Below are 18,465 nucleotides of genomic sequence, written 5' to 3' on the forward strand. Positions count from 1 at the left end.
CACAAAGTGACAACCATGTCTGCGCTGAAATATTTTTGGTGCTGCGAAACAGAACTCAAAGCTACGAGCCTGATAAAGCTTAAAGGGAAAATGTGTGTTTTTATATGTGTGTGAGTGCGTGCTTAGTAATCTTCCAGAGCTTTAACACAAAAGCAAATCTCCTGTCTGAGGGTGTCTAACATTGTGTTGAGTGTATAATACCTTCTTTTTACAGAGCTCCAATATGCATTCCATTTGCGCCTACTCAACATTCAAAACACACAAAGGTGGTAACACACAAACACATAAATAGACATATGAGCATACGTACATACATATATACATATATATACGCACACAAACACACACATATCAGGGTGGGAGTGAGGACAAGCAGACTGGAACTATCAAGCTAGACCATGAGTGCTCTCCTCAAACTTAAAGCACATACAGATTGTAGACGCTACAGTGATTTTCCCCTTTAACACAGTACAGGAGAGCAGCTGACATATTTGATCTCTTCCAATGAGATCATTTGCAAGTGATTCATGCGCCCATCCCGCTCTCTCTCTCTCTTTTACATTATCGACAGGAAAGGTGACACAACATTGTGCCTCTAAAATAAAAAATATAAAAAAGTAAACAAAAAAACTTTCCAGTTTAGTTTTCTGAGTTCATTAAGTTTTCATCTGCAGTGGGATTTGCGTCTGCATACCAATCACACAGCATTTCAATTTCAAACATACAGATGAAAGCCGCAGAGAAAGGGGTGTTATTTTATTGTCTAAAGTTGCCATTTTAAAACAGAAATAACCCCATCAGGGACTGAAAAATACTAATTTAAGACATTCTTTTACACAGAAACATTTAATATTTTAATCATTATGCAGCCTGCAGGAAGAAAAACACATCTAGGTAGAAGTTTGTTGCTGGGTGTTGATTTACTCAAAGCATTCCAGTACATTTCACTCTCGGACTGGCTGACAAGGGAACCTTTCAGGGACCACCTGGGGATGAGTTTGCAACTAACGTGAGTCCCAGGAGCATTATGCACTTACTACAGCTGATTAGACCACCTTATAAACTGTCTGGCTAACTCATTTGCTCATCACAGTGACCATTATCTGTTATAAAGCATTTCCAAAGTAGAACTCAGCTTGATACTGATGTAGATGTACTGATGTAATTTCAATTGGCAATTAAGCCTTCTCCATCACTGGTTTTGCCGTTTGAAAGGACTCGTGCGCTTTTCAAAAGACTACTAGAGATGTTGAAAGCACCGGAGCGTGGAGCTCTTTTGAGACCTGAGCAGCGGGATAGTCCGTATCTACATCACAGCAACAGTCCTCCTGCTGATCAGCAGGCCATTCACAGGCATCAGGGAGTCTTGCCTGTCCACAATTACACCAACTGATCGATAGTAATGACCAGAGGACCACGCACTGCGCGCTGCCCTTCAATAGTTACTCACTAAACTGGCCGAACCACCAATCAGACAATTTTATGGTGCTAAAGTATGAAAGTACTGGATCATTAAGTAGAAACCAGAGACATTTACACTGTTATGTTCAATACTAGGCATTATTCAATAGGACAAACTCCCCATCACACCTTGTCCAAATTCCATCTCATCATTTGTTTTCTTTACATTCATGCTGAACTGAACATCTGCTGGAGGCACAGAGCAGCCGTGCAAGTGGATAATTGTTGTCCACTTCCTTTATGTTTGTCGACTGCTCCGAGGCATATGTTGTCCCTGCCGGCCACATTAAATCACTGTTGCTGTTTTATTTGGTTAGGATTAACTTTGCATTTAATTTACCACCACAGGACAGTATACGAGTGGTTGTTTCTAAATCGAGACCTAACCTAACATGGCCCCCAGACGACCGCTGCCTCTAGCGAAATGCTTGGTCCTGGACCATCAACGCGGCAGGTTGTTATAGGCTAGTTTGACCGCAGAGACTGGAGAGTTAGGTTCTCATTAACCATCTCTACATTTATGAAGGGTATGAAATGCTGAATCCCTGCCTCTCATATCTGACACTGGCACAAAATGCCCAAAATATCTGTTGAAGACGAGGAATGAAAAAGAAACAAAAACTGCTAAATACACTTAAGGAAAAAACATCAAAATATCAAAACATAGAGGAAAGTAGGGGCTGAGAATTGAAAGAGTGGGTAGATGGGAGCACCAATGTTCTGATACAGACAAGTACAGGTGATTTTAGCAGTTTGGATGCTTAACTCTGGTAAATAACAAGAGGGATTTCCACACTCCTCGACAATGACCTTTACTGTGGGCTCACACAAGGCTGCCTGAGGGAGGCAGGTGGTGTGTGTGATTGCGTATATTACTGCGCCATGAGTGAAGGTGCATGTACTGTGTGTGTGCATGCGTGCAAGTGTGTGTGTGCTCTCACCGTGATGAGTGAAGAGATCACTGTGGACGATGTCAATCAGACAGTCTAGCTTCTGTTTCACCAGGCGACCCGGAGGAACCTTTAGGATGAACTCGGTGAACAGCTTGCTGCGGAGGCAGAAGGGGGGACAATAAAAGATAAAAGGTCAAACTGATCAGGCGTCTTGAGTTGGTTGACTGCTTCCAAACCACAAGCAATCATCCAAAACGCAATTAAAGGTCCGGCACACCTGCACATGTACAGATTCAGGTTCAGATATTCTGGTTGGGGTTGGAAAATATGACATACATATAGTGTAAGACAGCAAAGATTTATCAAACAACCCAGAGGAACTGACATGAGGCGAACTCTGTAAACATCCTCCTACCAGATATAGATTTCACTCTCTCTGGTTGTATCAGACAATAACAGACAATGTTGCAAATCAAAGAACAGGGCTGCTTCATAGCAATAGTGGATTTACAAGTACCTCAATTTGTATATAATTCACTTGTTTATCCACCATCAAACATTTCCATTTACTGTATAAAAAGGTTTCTTAAATGTGCATTTACTGATTTTTTGGCCACAAGTTGTAAAGGCGGTATATCATCACCGTTTAAGTTGATATGTTGACCTTGTTAGCAAACAGTTGCTTTTTCATGCACTCCAGTAGCAATGGAGCAACGTTATCATGTATTTGGTGTCATGTTTCTGGCCACCTGGTTGAATGCAAAATCCAATATTCACTCTCTTTTAGCTCTGTTTTTTTAGTCTCTACCAACTCCTGAGGGAAATATCTGGGCCTTGTAGCTGCTAAATGCTCCACTATGTTCACCAGCTAGTTGCTAAGTGTGTTGGTTTGCCATTTGGAGCTGAGCAGGCAGTTTACAGTCAGTTTTTAGAGTTTTTTCTCTGATAATAGCCCGCTGCGGCCGAAAACAATGCTACGAGAGCCAAAGTTGCAGTCAGACAGCTAAACAATGAGCTGAAACTCAATATAAAGCTCCGTAAAGCTGAGAGCTGCAGTCAGATGATAATTCTCTGTAGTTTGATCGAGCGACGCCTCTGACAACATACAGTACATTGTTATCATGAAAAATATTGATTATAGCTACTTTGAATATTTTAAGAATGTACTACACCACTATATATATATATACACAGTATAAAACATAGTCAAATATTTTATCTACATTGTCCATCCCTAATTCTAGCAGCCTAAACCTCTTTTTTTTTTTTTTTTAAAGATGGAGCTGCGCCAAGGACACTAAACTCCATATACTTAAAAATAAGTCTAACAGTCTAACAGGTTCAACAAAACTGACAGCAGAGTCAGAGAAATGTCAGTCAAGCACAGTCTGTACACCCACACAGTGCCGAGAAGAGCCTCGTCAGCCCAAATAAGTGAAAACACCTGTGTGGGTGTGTGCGGTTTCAACTCCAATGGCTTCAGCAGACTTTAATCTTGCTTCTCCGTTCCACAAAGCTGTCGTCTTGAAGGATGACTTCTATACAGTCTTGTATGCCGATGCACACTATTCAACAAAAAAAAATGTTTCAACTAGTGTTTCATTTATCAGCACAACCAACATGTGGCTCAGCAAGATCAAACTATGAACATTCAACAGTTCTGGGCCTTAAAGCTAAAACCGCATTCATGCACAAACATAAAGCTGACAGTTTTCTCCTCAATGAAGAGGACGGATGCTCATTATGTTGGCAAGTTGAGGCTCAAGGAGGAGAAAAAAGGTTCTGGCAGAGGATGAAACACCCCCACCCCCGAGGCTTCAATTTAGTCGCCTCCAGCTCGGCCGCTCAGCCAGGTTTGTGCTAACAACGGGAACAGCTGATGCCACCTTTGCTCAAACAGGAAAAAAAAAGAGCCTGGCTGGTTGTTTATGGTTAAATGAATGGTTCATAAAAGGACCGCAGCTTTCAAAATTAAAGTTGAAATCAAGAGCTTTCCATGTGCATTTTTTTTTTTTTTTTCAAACTCCAAAATAGATGGCAGAGCTTCTAGTGTCACGCTTGTTATGTATGTTATCTATCTTCATCATTACTGGAATGAAAAGTCATCTAACGACCAGGTAACGTCAATGCAATTATATTGAAACTGTCAACCAGGACCAGGATGTGACCCAACAATTAAATCAACATTTCTCAATAGCCAAACTGTCTCTACAACCCCACAAACATTTCAGTTTTTTTTGTATTTCACTATATTCCACCATACAGATGGATAGCATATGGTTCCTTTGGCTGCACAGCACACAGAGGATGGAGGTAGGTCAAGAGTCGATCCAAAAATGTAAATACGGTTTCTGCTTGAAATTTTTCTCATGCCTCATCCTGAATGACTCAATTAAGAACGAACACTTTGAACATTTTGAATCTGTGTCACGCTCTGAGAAGGACATACTCTAATAATGGTGAATTAAATTGAGACGGTATAAGGAGAAAAAAAAATAAAAAATCAGTCCAGGTAGCTGTGAAAGCTGAACAGAGAGATGGTGGATGGTAGACAGAACGGATGAGCTGACAGACTGTCTTTCACCTCAGACCGAAACTGCCTCCACCCCCCGCCCCCCCGCCCCCCCTCTTCACTGTGGCTGTGATAGTGGTGGAGTGGAGTCCAGAGGCAGAGGATTTCCAATCCTGTGTGGCCCAGAAACTGCTGTGGAAATGGCAGCTGCCCAGGTGCTGGATGTGGGGCGAATGGAAGAGGCTCCTTGCTGAGTGCTTGCAAATGAACAGGCAAAGAACATTTCGAGGTCTGGAAAATACCTAAATGTAGTAGTTGCTACTTGTGCCAGTCTTTGTGCTGCCATAAAAACAAGATAAATAAAACAGAGTGTTTCTGATGCAACGATACAGGGTTGCCTCTAAGAAATTTGATTTAGTGGAAGTAGACAGATCCTGTCAGTATCTCGTCTCATCTTTTTTTATTAATGGTAAAAACAACGGCGTCATTCATTAAATAGTGATGGCCTTTGCTTTGTGAAATTGCCCTTCTGCTCATTTTCGCCAAGAGGTTTTATTTCTTAGCAGCTGTGGAAAGTATTGCAAAATAATAAATAAAAATACACACCCTGTTTTGATCCAGCATGTAAAGCTTTTAATTAATGATGAAATTATTTTAATATAACCTAACAGACCCACTTTTTTATAGACTTCACATTTCATCATTAATAAAAGAGTAATTCAGTCTTTACAAGCACAAGCATTAGCCTGCTGATTTCATCTCCCATTATGTCCTCTCTATTGATTTAACTGTCTGTGTGCTCATATTTTATCATGAGACAATATCAATATCACGAGACAATCAGGGCAAAATAAGTGTAACGCCTGCATGACTATATTTGTATGAACTATTTACAGATGATAAAACCATTAGACCAGAATATGAAAAAAAAAAGTGTGCCTTTAAAAGACTGATTTGCAGCTGAGAAGTATTTCACTGAATATATTCTGCACATATTTGTAAGTATAATGCTCCATAAATGAGGCCATTCTTTGTTTTTGTGCTGTGTCCTTTTAGCATAAGAGATTAAAGACTTTCAAATGGGACAGAAAAATCAAGGGCACACCCAAGAGGCATTTGTCACAAATGCAATGTCCTCTCAGGTCTCAAAAATAGTTTTGGAACACTGCCCCCCCCCAAAAAAAACATGAAACTGAAGTTTTGGTTAAAGGTTATGAAGGCCATTTGGGAATTATAGTTAACTCTTTTGTAATATAGAGAATCTTCAAAATAAACTAAATGTAATTCAGATAATGATGGATCACTAAGGTTTTATGTTTATTACAGTAACATGATCATGTGATACATGTCAAAAGTAATTTATTATTAGTAATTTATTATTAGGACGAGCAATAAGTAAGCTACGATAGATGACAATCACAGCAGACAACATTTACTGAAATGAACACTTGAGTGGAGCAGCTAGTGAGTTTCCAAGGCAACCTGAGCATGTTTAGCCGATACCCATCAAAGTGCAGCTAGTGAATGGTGAGTTGTTGGATAAAAACAGCCAAAGGTAGAGAGCCAGAAATAAATAAATGGTGCTTCTCCATCTTTACAGCAGTACAATATCCCATCAGCTTGTTAGGGATCCATCTGAAATGACACTTGAATTCAAGCGGACGGCTCAAAAAAAACTCAAGCAACTGAGATTTCTGCTTTCATTCCTCAGCGAAAAGAACTTGTAGACTAATTTCAACATTTTCTATACATTTGCTTTAATGAGCTGCTGTGGTGCTTTTCAGCAACACCCCTTCTTTTTGAGAAATTCACAGGAAGGAAAACATACAGAAATAGTTCAGAAAGAGCTGTACGACCTGCTACAATGACAACTCCTCTAACATCTCTAACATCGAATGATTTTCTCTCAGACTACAATCGTCTACTCTAGGTATCATTGTCACAACACCAAAGCATGGAAATATAATGTATCACATAAAATTACCTTAGTTCCTTCGGATCAAAGACCAGCTTGACATCATTGACGATGGTGGGAATGTACTTCAGCGCGGCACCCTTCACCAGGAGAACAAAAGAAACATGACAAGGCCAAGTTAATTAGTTTAGTCATTGATTAATATTTAGTAAGCAACTCAATCCCATATTATGTAATGAAGTGTAAAAGTACATTTACACCAACAAGTGAGTTGTGAATTGTGTGTAGTTAAGTGTAAATGTGTCTTGTTGCTTGATTCTGTGTCCTCTTGCTAAGATTTTGATATGAATAAAAACAGAGTGTCTTTTATTCTGTTGCAGTCGACGCATTTTTCCTTTTGTGGAACACAAACTAAAACAAATGAAGCATAAATAGTATATGTCATGTAGCTACTATGTGGCTATACTTTTATTTAAAACCAATCAATATCAGATGAAGTCACACCTTCATACCAGTTCAACTCCTCCTCATACTCATACGGTGTAAGCCAACACGATCAGTGGCTATTGTTCATAAATAAAGCTCAGCTCCTTTGAAGTCTCTTCCTATCTCTATGTCTTAATATATCTTGTTCAATCTACCTGAGGGCAGCGGGTGGTGTTAAGACTTGTAATAAATAAAATGGGACTGAGTAAGATCCTCTCTGTGATGATACGCTGATAGATAAAGCCAGAGAGGATATACATTTGCAAGTCAATACTATAATAAAGTAATCAAGTGTGTGCTCCCGGGAGCTGATTACAGAGCCATCCATTAATAATGGGAATGATTAACAGAGATGACACTTTCTTCTCTAACTGACTGCTGCTAAATGCCGGCCAAGGTGGGTTTAGAGTGTTTATACAGCATCTGTGCAAATTAGCAGCAGTGCCAGTCTGTCTCATAGAGGTTGATTACCCATACAGATGTAGCACACCGGACATAACCAAGTACAACCCACTGTTTGTTACTGTATCTAGATTATTTCTAAATATATGTGACAGCTAATTACCGATGTTTTACATGGGGTTGGAAAGGGGAAATACACTGTTACTGACTTCAGTAAATGTAACTGAAAAATTCAGAAATCTTGTGTGAAGAACATGCTTCTGAACATCTGAGCACACGCTGGCAGATGTTTAATTCAGAGCAACACTGTGTCTTTACCTTGTTTTTCAAACAAGGATATAGTCATGACCTCTAAATAAAAATCCTGCTTTAATCTTCTCATTTTATTAGATATTTTTAGAGTTTTAACATGCGGAACACCTTCACCTCACTCTACAGACGGAATAGAGTCGAGGAGACTGAAGCCTGGATTTCAAAAGATGCGGTTCGACTTTGATTCGGTTTAGCAATCCTTTGTCTTTATGATAAAAAGCCGACTCCATCTGTTTACTCCATGAAGGAGCAATTTTAACAGAATGTCTTTTTTCCACTTTGTTCTCGACAACAACTAAACTCCCACCTGTTGTGCGAGGACGTGTTGTGTGAAGTGTCACTCTCAGTCTCGGTAGAGCTGCGTCTCACGCTGCTGTACGGCTCCCTGTGTGTGCCTCGCAGTCACCAGATGTGTATGCGTTTGTCTGTTTATCAAAGTTGTCGCCTGCATGTGTGTGTGTGTGGAATTGTCCAGATGTTCATCGGGATTCAGACTCGAGGTATGATGGGACTGCTCGTTAGCTTCCACCTGTCACAGTGCTTTCACGAGGGCGGATATGGAAGGGACCGGGATTCCTCGCTTTCATGCCCGTTCCTCAAGATCAGTTTTTAATTTACTGACAGTAAAGCTAATATCTCACCCAATTACACAGCAACTGACTCCTAATTGACTCCTGAGCTTCTCTTATGGTTGAGCGTGCACATGGATCTACTGTAGGTGTGCCAAGGTGCATGTACCTTGTGATTATGTTATCTATAAAGCATAGATGTGTGCACAGGAGCATGTGTGCAAACGTGTATATGAGTGTATACGTGCAAAATGACAAAAAAACATCTGTTTGTTTTAAGTTGATAGTGGCCGAGTTAGGGGTCAAGGTTAATGAAATCCAAACACAATAGAGAGAGCTTAAAGGCGGAAGGACCAAGGCAGTGAAATAAATACCTTAAGGAGCAGCTAAAGAGCAGAAGGCCAGAGGAGCCCCAGTTCACAGGACAGTCAAGGTCAGAGTGACACAGAGAGAGAGGAAAAACACAAACACATATAGAAGTACAGACAGACAAGAGAAACAAAGAAAGGCCAAACATACATAATGCAAGGATGCAAGATAAATCTGAAAGGCTAGGACTGCACAAAAAAAAAGAAAAAAAAACTCTATTTCCGTCTCATAGTTAATCAGTTACAAATATGTCACCTTGACCTGTACTTTGATGAAAAAACAAAGCTTTTTCTAACTTTCTATAGTCAGCTTAAGTAAAAAAAAAGATATAATGTGATATAATTAGCGAGCATTAAAGGTGCTGATAGGTGGATTTTGTCAGCATGCTAAGCTAAGCTAACTGGCTGCAGCTTCATATTTATCGTACAGACATGAGAGTGATATCGTTCTTCTCGACTCTCGGCGAGGAAGTGAATGAACATATTTCACAAAATGACAAAATAATCCTTTAAGTACTAGTTAAATATGCTCTCTTTGTAATATATCTCATTTAATTTCATGTGCAGCCCTCACACAGAAGGAAAAATATTAGGAAACTCTGAACAGAGACTTGACAAAGGTGAGGAAAACAAAGACTGTAGCACATAAAGATCATCAACAAGCAGAAGGAACTTCAAGAAAAATGTCTAATAAGCTGCTAGTTTACATCTAACAAGACACATGCATCTCCAATTACAGAGCGTGTCATCCAAAGCACATCACAGCAGATTTATTTACTATTCGCACAGCAGCAGTTATTTACTATTCACACAGCAGCAGATAAATCTTGGCAAGGAGTCTGAGCGATAGTGTGCGGCGGTTGGACTTGTGCGATAGTCAGCCTACCTTCACCATGCCAGTGTTCTCTGAATTACTGTTCATCATGTCATTAAAGGATGTGAAAAGGTTCCTCAAGGACTCCATGAAGTCGGCCTCTCCTTTGTTCTCATAGAGCCTGGGAGGAGATGAAGTAGAGAATTACATTGGCAGATGATCACAAGGCTGTTGTTTGTTTCATCCCTGTGTAAACAGCCCCGCCCGCATTGGATATGACAAGAGTTTGATGCTTCCCTGTTAAATCATTAAAAGCAGCCAGTAGAATAGCCCGCGTGTGTTATCAATGGAAATATTCTTGGATCCGAACCACAGACATCGCTCTCGCTGCCAGCCAGATTAGCATTTAAAACAACATGACAAGACCCTGAAGCATCTGCCTGCTGTCATGTGGGAACAAAAAAATCAGAAAAATTAATGATCTATGTTAATGACTCTCCTAGAATACTACACGACGAATAGAAAACAAATGTCATGTAAGGGTTCAGTGACTTTACTTTCAATTCTGTCTGGGATGTAGTATCGCTAATGTCTCTTCTGCTTGTTTGGTTCTGTGGAGCAAATGCTGCCCAGCGAGCGACTAAAAGCCGATGATGACTGAACAATCGCAGAAAACACTTCCCTGAATATCCATGTGCATGGGAACATAAAGCAGGGTTTCCTCCATAATCACTAAAAAATGCAAATGCATTTCATCCCACTTGCAGAGCCCCATAAATCTCCACAAACTGGGTATTAACTGTAAATGAGCCACGTTGTGCTTGCTGCAAAGTAATTAAGTGTGTCAACCGCTTAAAAAAAAAAAAAAAAAAAAAAAAAAATCAGGATTTGCGAGAGAAATTAAAATAATTTGAAGCCTGAAGCAGGGGAGGCAGGTCAGAGAGCGGTGAAGTGTTCAGATTGCTCCCACCGCATCAGATTTCACTGGCTTTCTTCCACAGCGGCGGGTTTTTGTGGTGCCACAATCTCTCACGGGGCTACGGGTATTACATGGTCCAGGATAGTCACTGTTGAGGGCTTACAGAAAACATGGGATTAGAGGTATCCATCTCAGAGCTCCCAGAACAACAATTACTTAAAGCTGTTTCTCACCTGCAGCACCGAGGAGCAGAGTGAGCTACAGACAGCCGTACCAGTCTCAAGTCAGGGGTGGGGGGTGGGGGGGGTAGATTGTGTGATTAGAGTGTCTCCTCTATCATTTCATAGAAATGTTCCGCTGACCCATAATGAAAAGCTGGACACCTGCTGATGTAGCCTTGGCACCTTCCTAGTCGGAGCTGCACGCAAAGGAAGGCTCACACAAACCAAACTTTTGAGTTTAGAGGAATTTCAGGCTCTGAATTTGATTCAGCGACAATGGCCTGACGCTGGCAGCCGACCAAAGAAAGTGCTTCGACGCAGACAACGGGCCCGCTTTAAGGTCGGAGGCTGTTATTGGTTATCCTTGAAAGAAACAACTTGGCACACGCTGCGAACATGGACGGCACTGGAAGAGAGAGTGATGTGTGACGTCGCCGTGGTCTAATGTGTGTGAGGTAAAGGACGGAGCGTCCTCTAGACATCGGACAGAAAAGCAATCAAACTCTGCACACTCAATTAGACCAGGATCATACATCAGCCCCTCAGCCGCCAACAGCTTCATTCCGTGGCTTTACAACATTATCACCTATTTAACATCCCTGCAGCCTATTATAAATACATGTATGTCCATAAAAATTACCTCACTCAAAGACCGTTCACATTTACCTAATTCAACTTTATTCTACAGCAGCAGCAGCAGCAAACTGTGGAGAACACAATCAATGCTGCATACGGTATTGATTTTTAGAATGACATAACGCTAAAACCAGAGTATTATTTAAGGAGTAACAAAATTAAATCTATTAGTATAAAGGTAACGTGCTTATAGATATTTATATTACAATCAAAATATTGTGTCTGTATCTAAAAAGTACAGATGGTTAAAGTATGTCTGCATACTTGTATATGTGCGAGTACGAACGTGTTTGTCCAATCTTGTATTTAACTCTTTAAAGACTGTTTACGCTTTGGTGAGACATTTTTGAATGACTAAAAAAAAAAAAACATTTGTCTCGTCACTTTTCAGCTGAGCACTTTTTACACTGTGTAAAAATATTATGTGCGAATTAGTAACCGCACCCAAGCTAAAAATCTTCACAAGTACAGCAGACCATATTTGACCACACCAAGTGATGCTGGATGTTGTCAGAAGTCTTGTGGTGGAATGTAACTAAGTACTGTACTTAAGTACAATTTTGAGGCGTACTTGAGTAACTTCATTTTATGCTAATTTATACTTCTACTCCACTACATTTCAGGAGGAAAATATTGTAATTTTTACTTTTCACTGCATTTATTTCACAGCTATAGTTACTGGTTACTTTTAAGATCAATATTTTACATGTAAAATAGATGATGTGTTTCATATTTAGATCACTTTGTAGGGATCAGTTTGCACTTTGACATTAAAGGGTCTTTTTCTGTTGATCAGTGTCAAAAAAACGCATGAAATCCTGTATCCTTAATTGTTTTAAGAGCACAAAAAATGACAAATTCCAAGGGTATATACTTTTTACAGGCACTCTATATCTGTATACAGTATATATAAACCAATATAACACTGAGAGAAGCCATTTTGCATGCTGAGTACTTTTAATAATTTAAGTAAATTTTGCAACTAATACCTTTATATGTTGACTGAAGTAATCTTTTTAATACTTGTAATGAAGTATTGTTATGCTGTGGTATTGCTACTTTTTTTTAATCAAAAGACTGCAACAACCACCACCACTGCAGAAGTCTGAGACACCATCTTCAAAGTGCTCTCTAAACTTTGCCCTCTGGATATACTGTATATTTATCCATGTTGTCAACCATGCACAGGCCTCTGTCACGGCATGGCAATATGTGTGTATTATGTGTGCATCAGGACGTACTGATTGAAGAGGACCCTGGAGCGGACGATGAACTTGAAGATGTACTCTAGAGCCTTCATGGCCTTCAGCAGTTGTTCTGTCAGCTTCTCGGCATTGTCCACATAGTTCTTCAGGACTTTGGTCAGCTTCCTACAAACACGACCACGACAAACATGAGTCAGACACATCTACTCGTCACAAAACGGGATATAATTTGTTATGTAAAGTGCTTGGTCTATATGTATAGAAGGTAATTAACTCACGTGTATGCCAGTGTGGCGCTGAAATGCTTCCGAATGTAGGTCTCCAGAACAGGGTTAAAGTGCTGGAACTTTCGGTCGGCAATAAGCCCAATTATGAACACCTGTCAGAGAACAAAGACATATTCATTAAAATGTAAACCGCATGGCTCATAATGGAGAGCAGGGAAAAGTGGCTGTCTTACTCAATATGCTGAAACAGATTGGGAAATTAAACAAGATTGCATTTGAGCAGAAAACCATTTTCTCTCAATTCTCTAGCCTGCAGATAAATCTAGGACACCCGGCAACACGATTTCTACCTCCTTTCTCTGACAGAGAAAACTCTTCTTTTGAATTGTACCCCATGATGTTAGATGATGGCATGCAAGATAGCGTTCTAATAGGATACTAGGTCAACTCATTGGCTACAAACACCTGATTAATACATGACAAAGTTATGTAATCACGATTCCAGCAAGCTAATTTATTTTTGACTTTTGCAGGATCTTCTTTGTGCTCTGTCTAGCAGGAAAATTAGAACTTTAACGTTAGACGAAGAATATTAATGAAAACGATACCCTGCCGGTGCAAATTCATGCAGCTCAATGCAGCAGCAGTGATTTTACATGAGATGCAGCGTGTCTGAACTTCCCTCTGTAAAGCCCAGCTCTTATTTACGAACAACAAGGGACAGTTTGTGAGCCGCAATATATAGTGCAGTGTCTAAGTATCTGGACAGTGACAAATATTCTATTGTTTTAGCTCTGTACTCCAGCACAGGTTGTAAAATAAGATGAGAAGTTTTGACTTTGCTGTTTGAGGGAGTTGACAACAATACGGTTAATTTAAACTGTAGAAATCCTAACTATTCATGACCAAAGATAAATGAATTACAGCTGAAAGTCAACACTTTACCCCTATAGTTGTTGTTTTATTATAAATCCAGTCTGCTGGAGTACAGAACCAGCACAACTAAAATATTAATTGCACATACTTATGCACTGCGATGTTCCTCTAAGGTGTGACCCTGACACATACTGAGCATTTTTGTGGGTGTTAAGGTGTGTGCTCTGCATACTTCTAGAAAACACACATTCTGTTACAAGACATGTTTGTGCAAAGTGAATTAGTCCTTTATAACAGTGCAAATGGATTCTGTTTGAAACTTGTGTGGTCAAAAATTGCTCTTCAAGGCACAAACCAAATCCTGCTCTAAGAAATATTTATGAAAGGATTCTTATGATACTTTGATGGTTTACAGTTGTCCCAAGGAATGAAAACAAATGTATTGTTTATCCTTTTAGTTCAGAGCTACAGCTAAGGACAGAAGACAGTAGTTGCACACTTGTGGTGCAAACAAAAAAAAAAAGCAAACAGATTTTTGTTGTCAAATCAAAAAGGGCCGACACAGCAGAGCAGAGACACCCATCAACAAAGGCTTTTAGCACATGAAAGATCTGACAACATATTATACTTGCGACTGAGCTGTGAATATACGTCTAAGTGTTCATTCCCACTGAGGAATTCTGCTCTGCTGTTACCGTCTTGCGTCTTTGCTTACCAAGGCATCGAACACCAAAGTATCAAAAGTGTCACTGTCGGAGTTCTCCATCATGATGTTGAAGAGAGCATCCAGAGTGTCTTGCAGGAACTAGAACGACAGATGCAAAGCACGTTATGGCAGGCCAACAATAAAAAAATGGCATTCAAAAGAAAAATAACATAAAAACCAAAAAAAAGAAATAAAGAACCAAAACAAAGACTCTCAGTCTCACTGGAAAACTTTTTTCACTGCTCTTTTGAATCAAATTGTAGATCACTTCCTTCTTTCGGAAAGGACGTTTCACATCCAGCTGCTGACATTAAAGTGATAAATGACCTCAGACCGAACGCATTTATCTGTCACTTCTAGAAGAGCAAGACATAAAAATCCCAATCACAGAGTGAGATGTAATAAGACAATCAAAAGTGCATGAAAACAGTCAAACTATGGATCTTAGTGACTTTACACTATTTTTGGCAGAGTTGAAAGAAAACATTTCCTGCAGGAACAGCTGAAAATAGAAACTATCTGGTGTCCAAATACATCACCATTAGAGCTGTTCATACCATTATCATAATAGTGATATGAATATATATCCAATGGTGCTGCTGTATCAAGATACAGCAAAACTATGTTAAAATAACAAAAACTGATGTTCAATGAGATAAATAGAAGAAGAAATTCTTCACACATTTGGACAATTTAGCAATTTACATATTCTTTTCAACAATAACATGGCACTGTATGTCCAAATATTATATTTGCAACCATTTTGAATAGTTTAATAGACTCTATATATTGTAACTAAATGGAAAACTGCTCTGACAGCGCTATTTGCTACCCATTACGCACCCCATACAGCTGCTAACATAAGCCAATATAGTTCTATGAAGACAGTAATAATTTCCCTGTCAGCACTACCTCAAGAAACACTAAGTACATACCCCCTCCTTCTCTGGGGAAACATGCTCAATTTACTCAGCCAATTCTGAGGCAATGTGAAAACAGATGTAAAAGTGTCAGAAACAGAGCTATCGCTCTATACTGTGCTTGGTCTGTCATCTCAGGATGGATGAGATCCATCACGTTCTCAACAAGAAACAAACATGGTGCGCCCTACGAAACAATTCAATCTCATGAAGGTCAGACTGCATGACAGAGAGTCACGCGGTCCTGTTCAATCAGAAACAGCATCACATTAGGGAGATAAAAAATAAAAAAAAGATTTATCCATGATTTAATCTTTGAATCTTGTATATATATTGTGTACACCTATAATAATTTATACCCTATTGATAGCTTGCAAATTCCAAAATGAAAATGTCATCTAATTGCACACCGTGAGCCTCTGAGCACATGGAGAGACTGAGTGCTAATGTGGTGGTAATAATAATCACACCCATGTGGGTTTAATAAACTGGTCCCGCTGTGGTTGATCCATCTATCTGTCCTGATCAAAACTGTCTGGGTGAAGGACTTCCTCAGATACGCTGTGATGTGCCAGGCCCCCCCCCCAACCAGTCCATGCAAAACTTTCTTCAGAGCGGTTTATTCATCTGCCCCACACTGAGCTGCCTGTGCTTCTGACAGCAGGTCATCTCCTCTTTCTCTGTACACTGTGTGGTGCTATGTGCCTTCCTTCCTCACTGTAGACTTTCACAAAAACAAAAAAAAAAAACAACAAACTGTTCCCACTGAGAGGCAGTGAAATCTGTTGCGAAATCACTACCAAGATGCTGTAGCTTTCAAGAACATTAAGGCTTGTTTGTGACTGGATTGTTTATGTAACCAACTGTTGAGCTCTTTTGTTTTGTTTTTTTGTTAATGTGTATCCAAGCAAGGAATGAAGTACATTTTTTCAAGGATACAACATTTAAAAGAAATATGAGTTAAGATAAAGAGTTTGTGCTCCGGCTTTTGAACACACTCAGCATCAGAAAGAAGACGACAGGCCCGTGTAGCCGCAGCACGGTGCGGGGTGACTTTCACGCTCTCACCTTGACAACCTCGCCGCCCTCCACCTTCATCAGCTGCCGGAGGTTTTGTTGCAGCAGGCTGGTGTTAGAGCGCCACTTCAGCAGGCCAAGTAAGTCCACTGGAAAGAAAAAAAAAAAAGTTATTACCACAGAGAAAACGCTGTAAAGTTCATCCTGCCGGTCGTAATACATGCTGTGTAAGGAGAGATGGAGAGACGGCGAGAGATGACAATTAAGGTTTAACATTTGCAGTTAATGTCTTGGGGTCAGAAATTTGTTTAAGATGCCGCCCCCCTCCCCCTCCCCCTTGGTTAAAGGAAAATACATTTAGTTTTAAGAGGTTGAATCATAATGTGATTAAGCTCAAGGATGCACTTTGCTCAGACCACCTTTGGCGGAAGATCAAACTTGGAACTTTAAAAAAAGCATCGTATATACCAGCCCAGTGTGAGACAGTCAGATTATTTCTAGACATTTGGTTTTCAATAGGTGCGAGCCAGGAAGTGACAAGAGTGTTAAGAGGTGATTTTAGACATTGACATCACTTTGGGAAACACTACACAGCCTGTGTCTGTGTTACAAACTGGGGGGCGTCTAAGAAAAGATGTTATTGAGTTGCATTATGGAAAATGTAGAATCCAGATGCTTCGGAGCTCGGCCCTTACTAGCTGCTTACAGTCAGGATATCTGCGCCTCTGCTGCATTCATTTTGACCATTTGACTAGACTCCCAACTTTATGAAAGTCTAATACTAAATCTCTGGAGTACACTGTTAACTCAGTAGGTTTATGTACTGTACATTTGATCCGTAAACATTAGTCAAGTCTTATCTGCTGATTATTTTCTTGATTATTTGGTCTATAAAACATGAGAAAATATTGAAAAAAATTCTCAGAGCTCAAGGTGACATCTTCAATTGTCCTACTAACAGTCCAAAACCCAATTTATTATGATATAAAACAGAGAAAAGCAGCAAATCATCATGTTGGAGAAGCTGAAACTAGGGACTATTTGGTATTTTGCTTTAAAAAAAAAAAAAAAAAAAAGACAATTTATTCCTTATCAAAATAGTTGCAAGGATTGAGGAGCACTGACTGACTCACCTGCATCCCTCTGGGAGCTCAAGCCTTTCTGGGACCTTCTCTCTTGCCTATTCTCTCTCAGTGATGGATGCCTATCATCTGCAAACCTGACATCCTATCAGGGTTTGGTCACAAGATCCTGTCTAAACTAAAAAGGGATCGCCCCTCCCCACGGAGATATAGATTTAAAAAATTGACAGTTTAGCACCTCAGAGAGACAAATGGAATGAAATGAGGATAAATCATCAGGCAGTTTGGTCCCACAGGGGCCACTGATGTTAGAGGCCACATTGTCTATAGCACATGGGACATGCCAGGGTGCGGTGGGGTGGGGGGGGGGGGTCCTGGTTCACTTGGGAGTAACAAGGAAATCAGTGTCTTCTATAAATTACATCTGCTCAAGGATGGATGTCTTTGCAAGCGGACAAATTTAAAAAGATGCTACAAAACAGATGGAAAGTGGCGGAATAATTAATTCTGGGAGAACAAGTTACGTTGCCACTGCACAAGTGAAATGCAAAAGACTTCACATTAACATTAAAATTTTTTGTTTGTACTACATCATGTCTAAAAACAGAATTCTTTTCATTTTTACAAGCAAACATAACCACTAAGTAGTCTTCATAGCTTCTTCTTAATAGTAACAGCCTTGTATGTAGTTATGAAGTTAAAAGTGCAGTTTATTCTCCACACAGTGATGAATGAGCAGCTCCGCATGCACTATGAAGCTCAATTCCCACCTTTAAAACATTTTTTTTTTTCTCTAAATAAAATATTTTTTCTCCTTCCAGTCGAGATAGGAACAGAATGTTAATACATCTTTCACCAGGCCAGGTCCTCTCTCCCAGCACTGCTGTCATTAGATCCCTGCTTCTCCTCCAGCCTCCGTTTAGT

The 18,465-nt window shown here is 39.9% G+C and overlaps 1 protein-coding gene and 1 long non-coding RNA gene across 3 annotated transcripts in view; one reads left to right on the forward strand and one right to left on the reverse strand.

Moving 5' to 3' along the window:
- Nucleotides 1-18,465, reverse strand: part of dock1 (dedicator of cytokinesis 1) — a 185,711-nt gene that overhangs the window by 118,775 nt on the left and 48,471 nt on the right. For both annotated transcript variants that reach the window (XM_067577059.1, XM_067577060.1), the window contains exons 19-25: nucleotides 16,511-16,608; nucleotides 14,532-14,621; nucleotides 12,992-13,092; nucleotides 12,750-12,878; nucleotides 9,805-9,913; nucleotides 6,851-6,921; nucleotides 2,403-2,509 (exon numbers count right to left, since the gene is read on the reverse strand). In XM_067577059.1, the coding sequence (XP_067433160.1) occupies nucleotides 2,403-2,509; nucleotides 6,851-6,921; nucleotides 9,805-9,913; nucleotides 12,750-12,878; nucleotides 12,992-13,092; nucleotides 14,532-14,621; nucleotides 16,511-16,608 (705 nt within the window). The remainder of the gene's footprint in view (nucleotides 1-2,402; nucleotides 2,510-6,850; nucleotides 6,922-9,804; nucleotides 9,914-12,749; nucleotides 12,879-12,991; nucleotides 13,093-14,531; nucleotides 14,622-16,510; nucleotides 16,609-18,465) is intronic.
- LOC137172558 (uncharacterized) lies at nucleotides 3,352-5,635 on the forward strand. Its single transcript, XR_010925004.1, has 3 exons — nucleotides 3,352-4,471; nucleotides 4,620-4,667; nucleotides 4,944-5,635. It is a non-coding gene; the product is annotated as an uncharacterized lncRNA (long non-coding RNA).

The sequence above is a fragment of the Thunnus thynnus genome, chromosome 20 (genome assembly GCF_963924715.1).
Source record: "Thunnus thynnus chromosome 20, fThuThy2.1, whole genome shotgun sequence".
Lineage (NCBI taxonomy): Eukaryota > Metazoa > Chordata > Actinopteri > Scombriformes > Scombridae > Thunnus > Thunnus thynnus.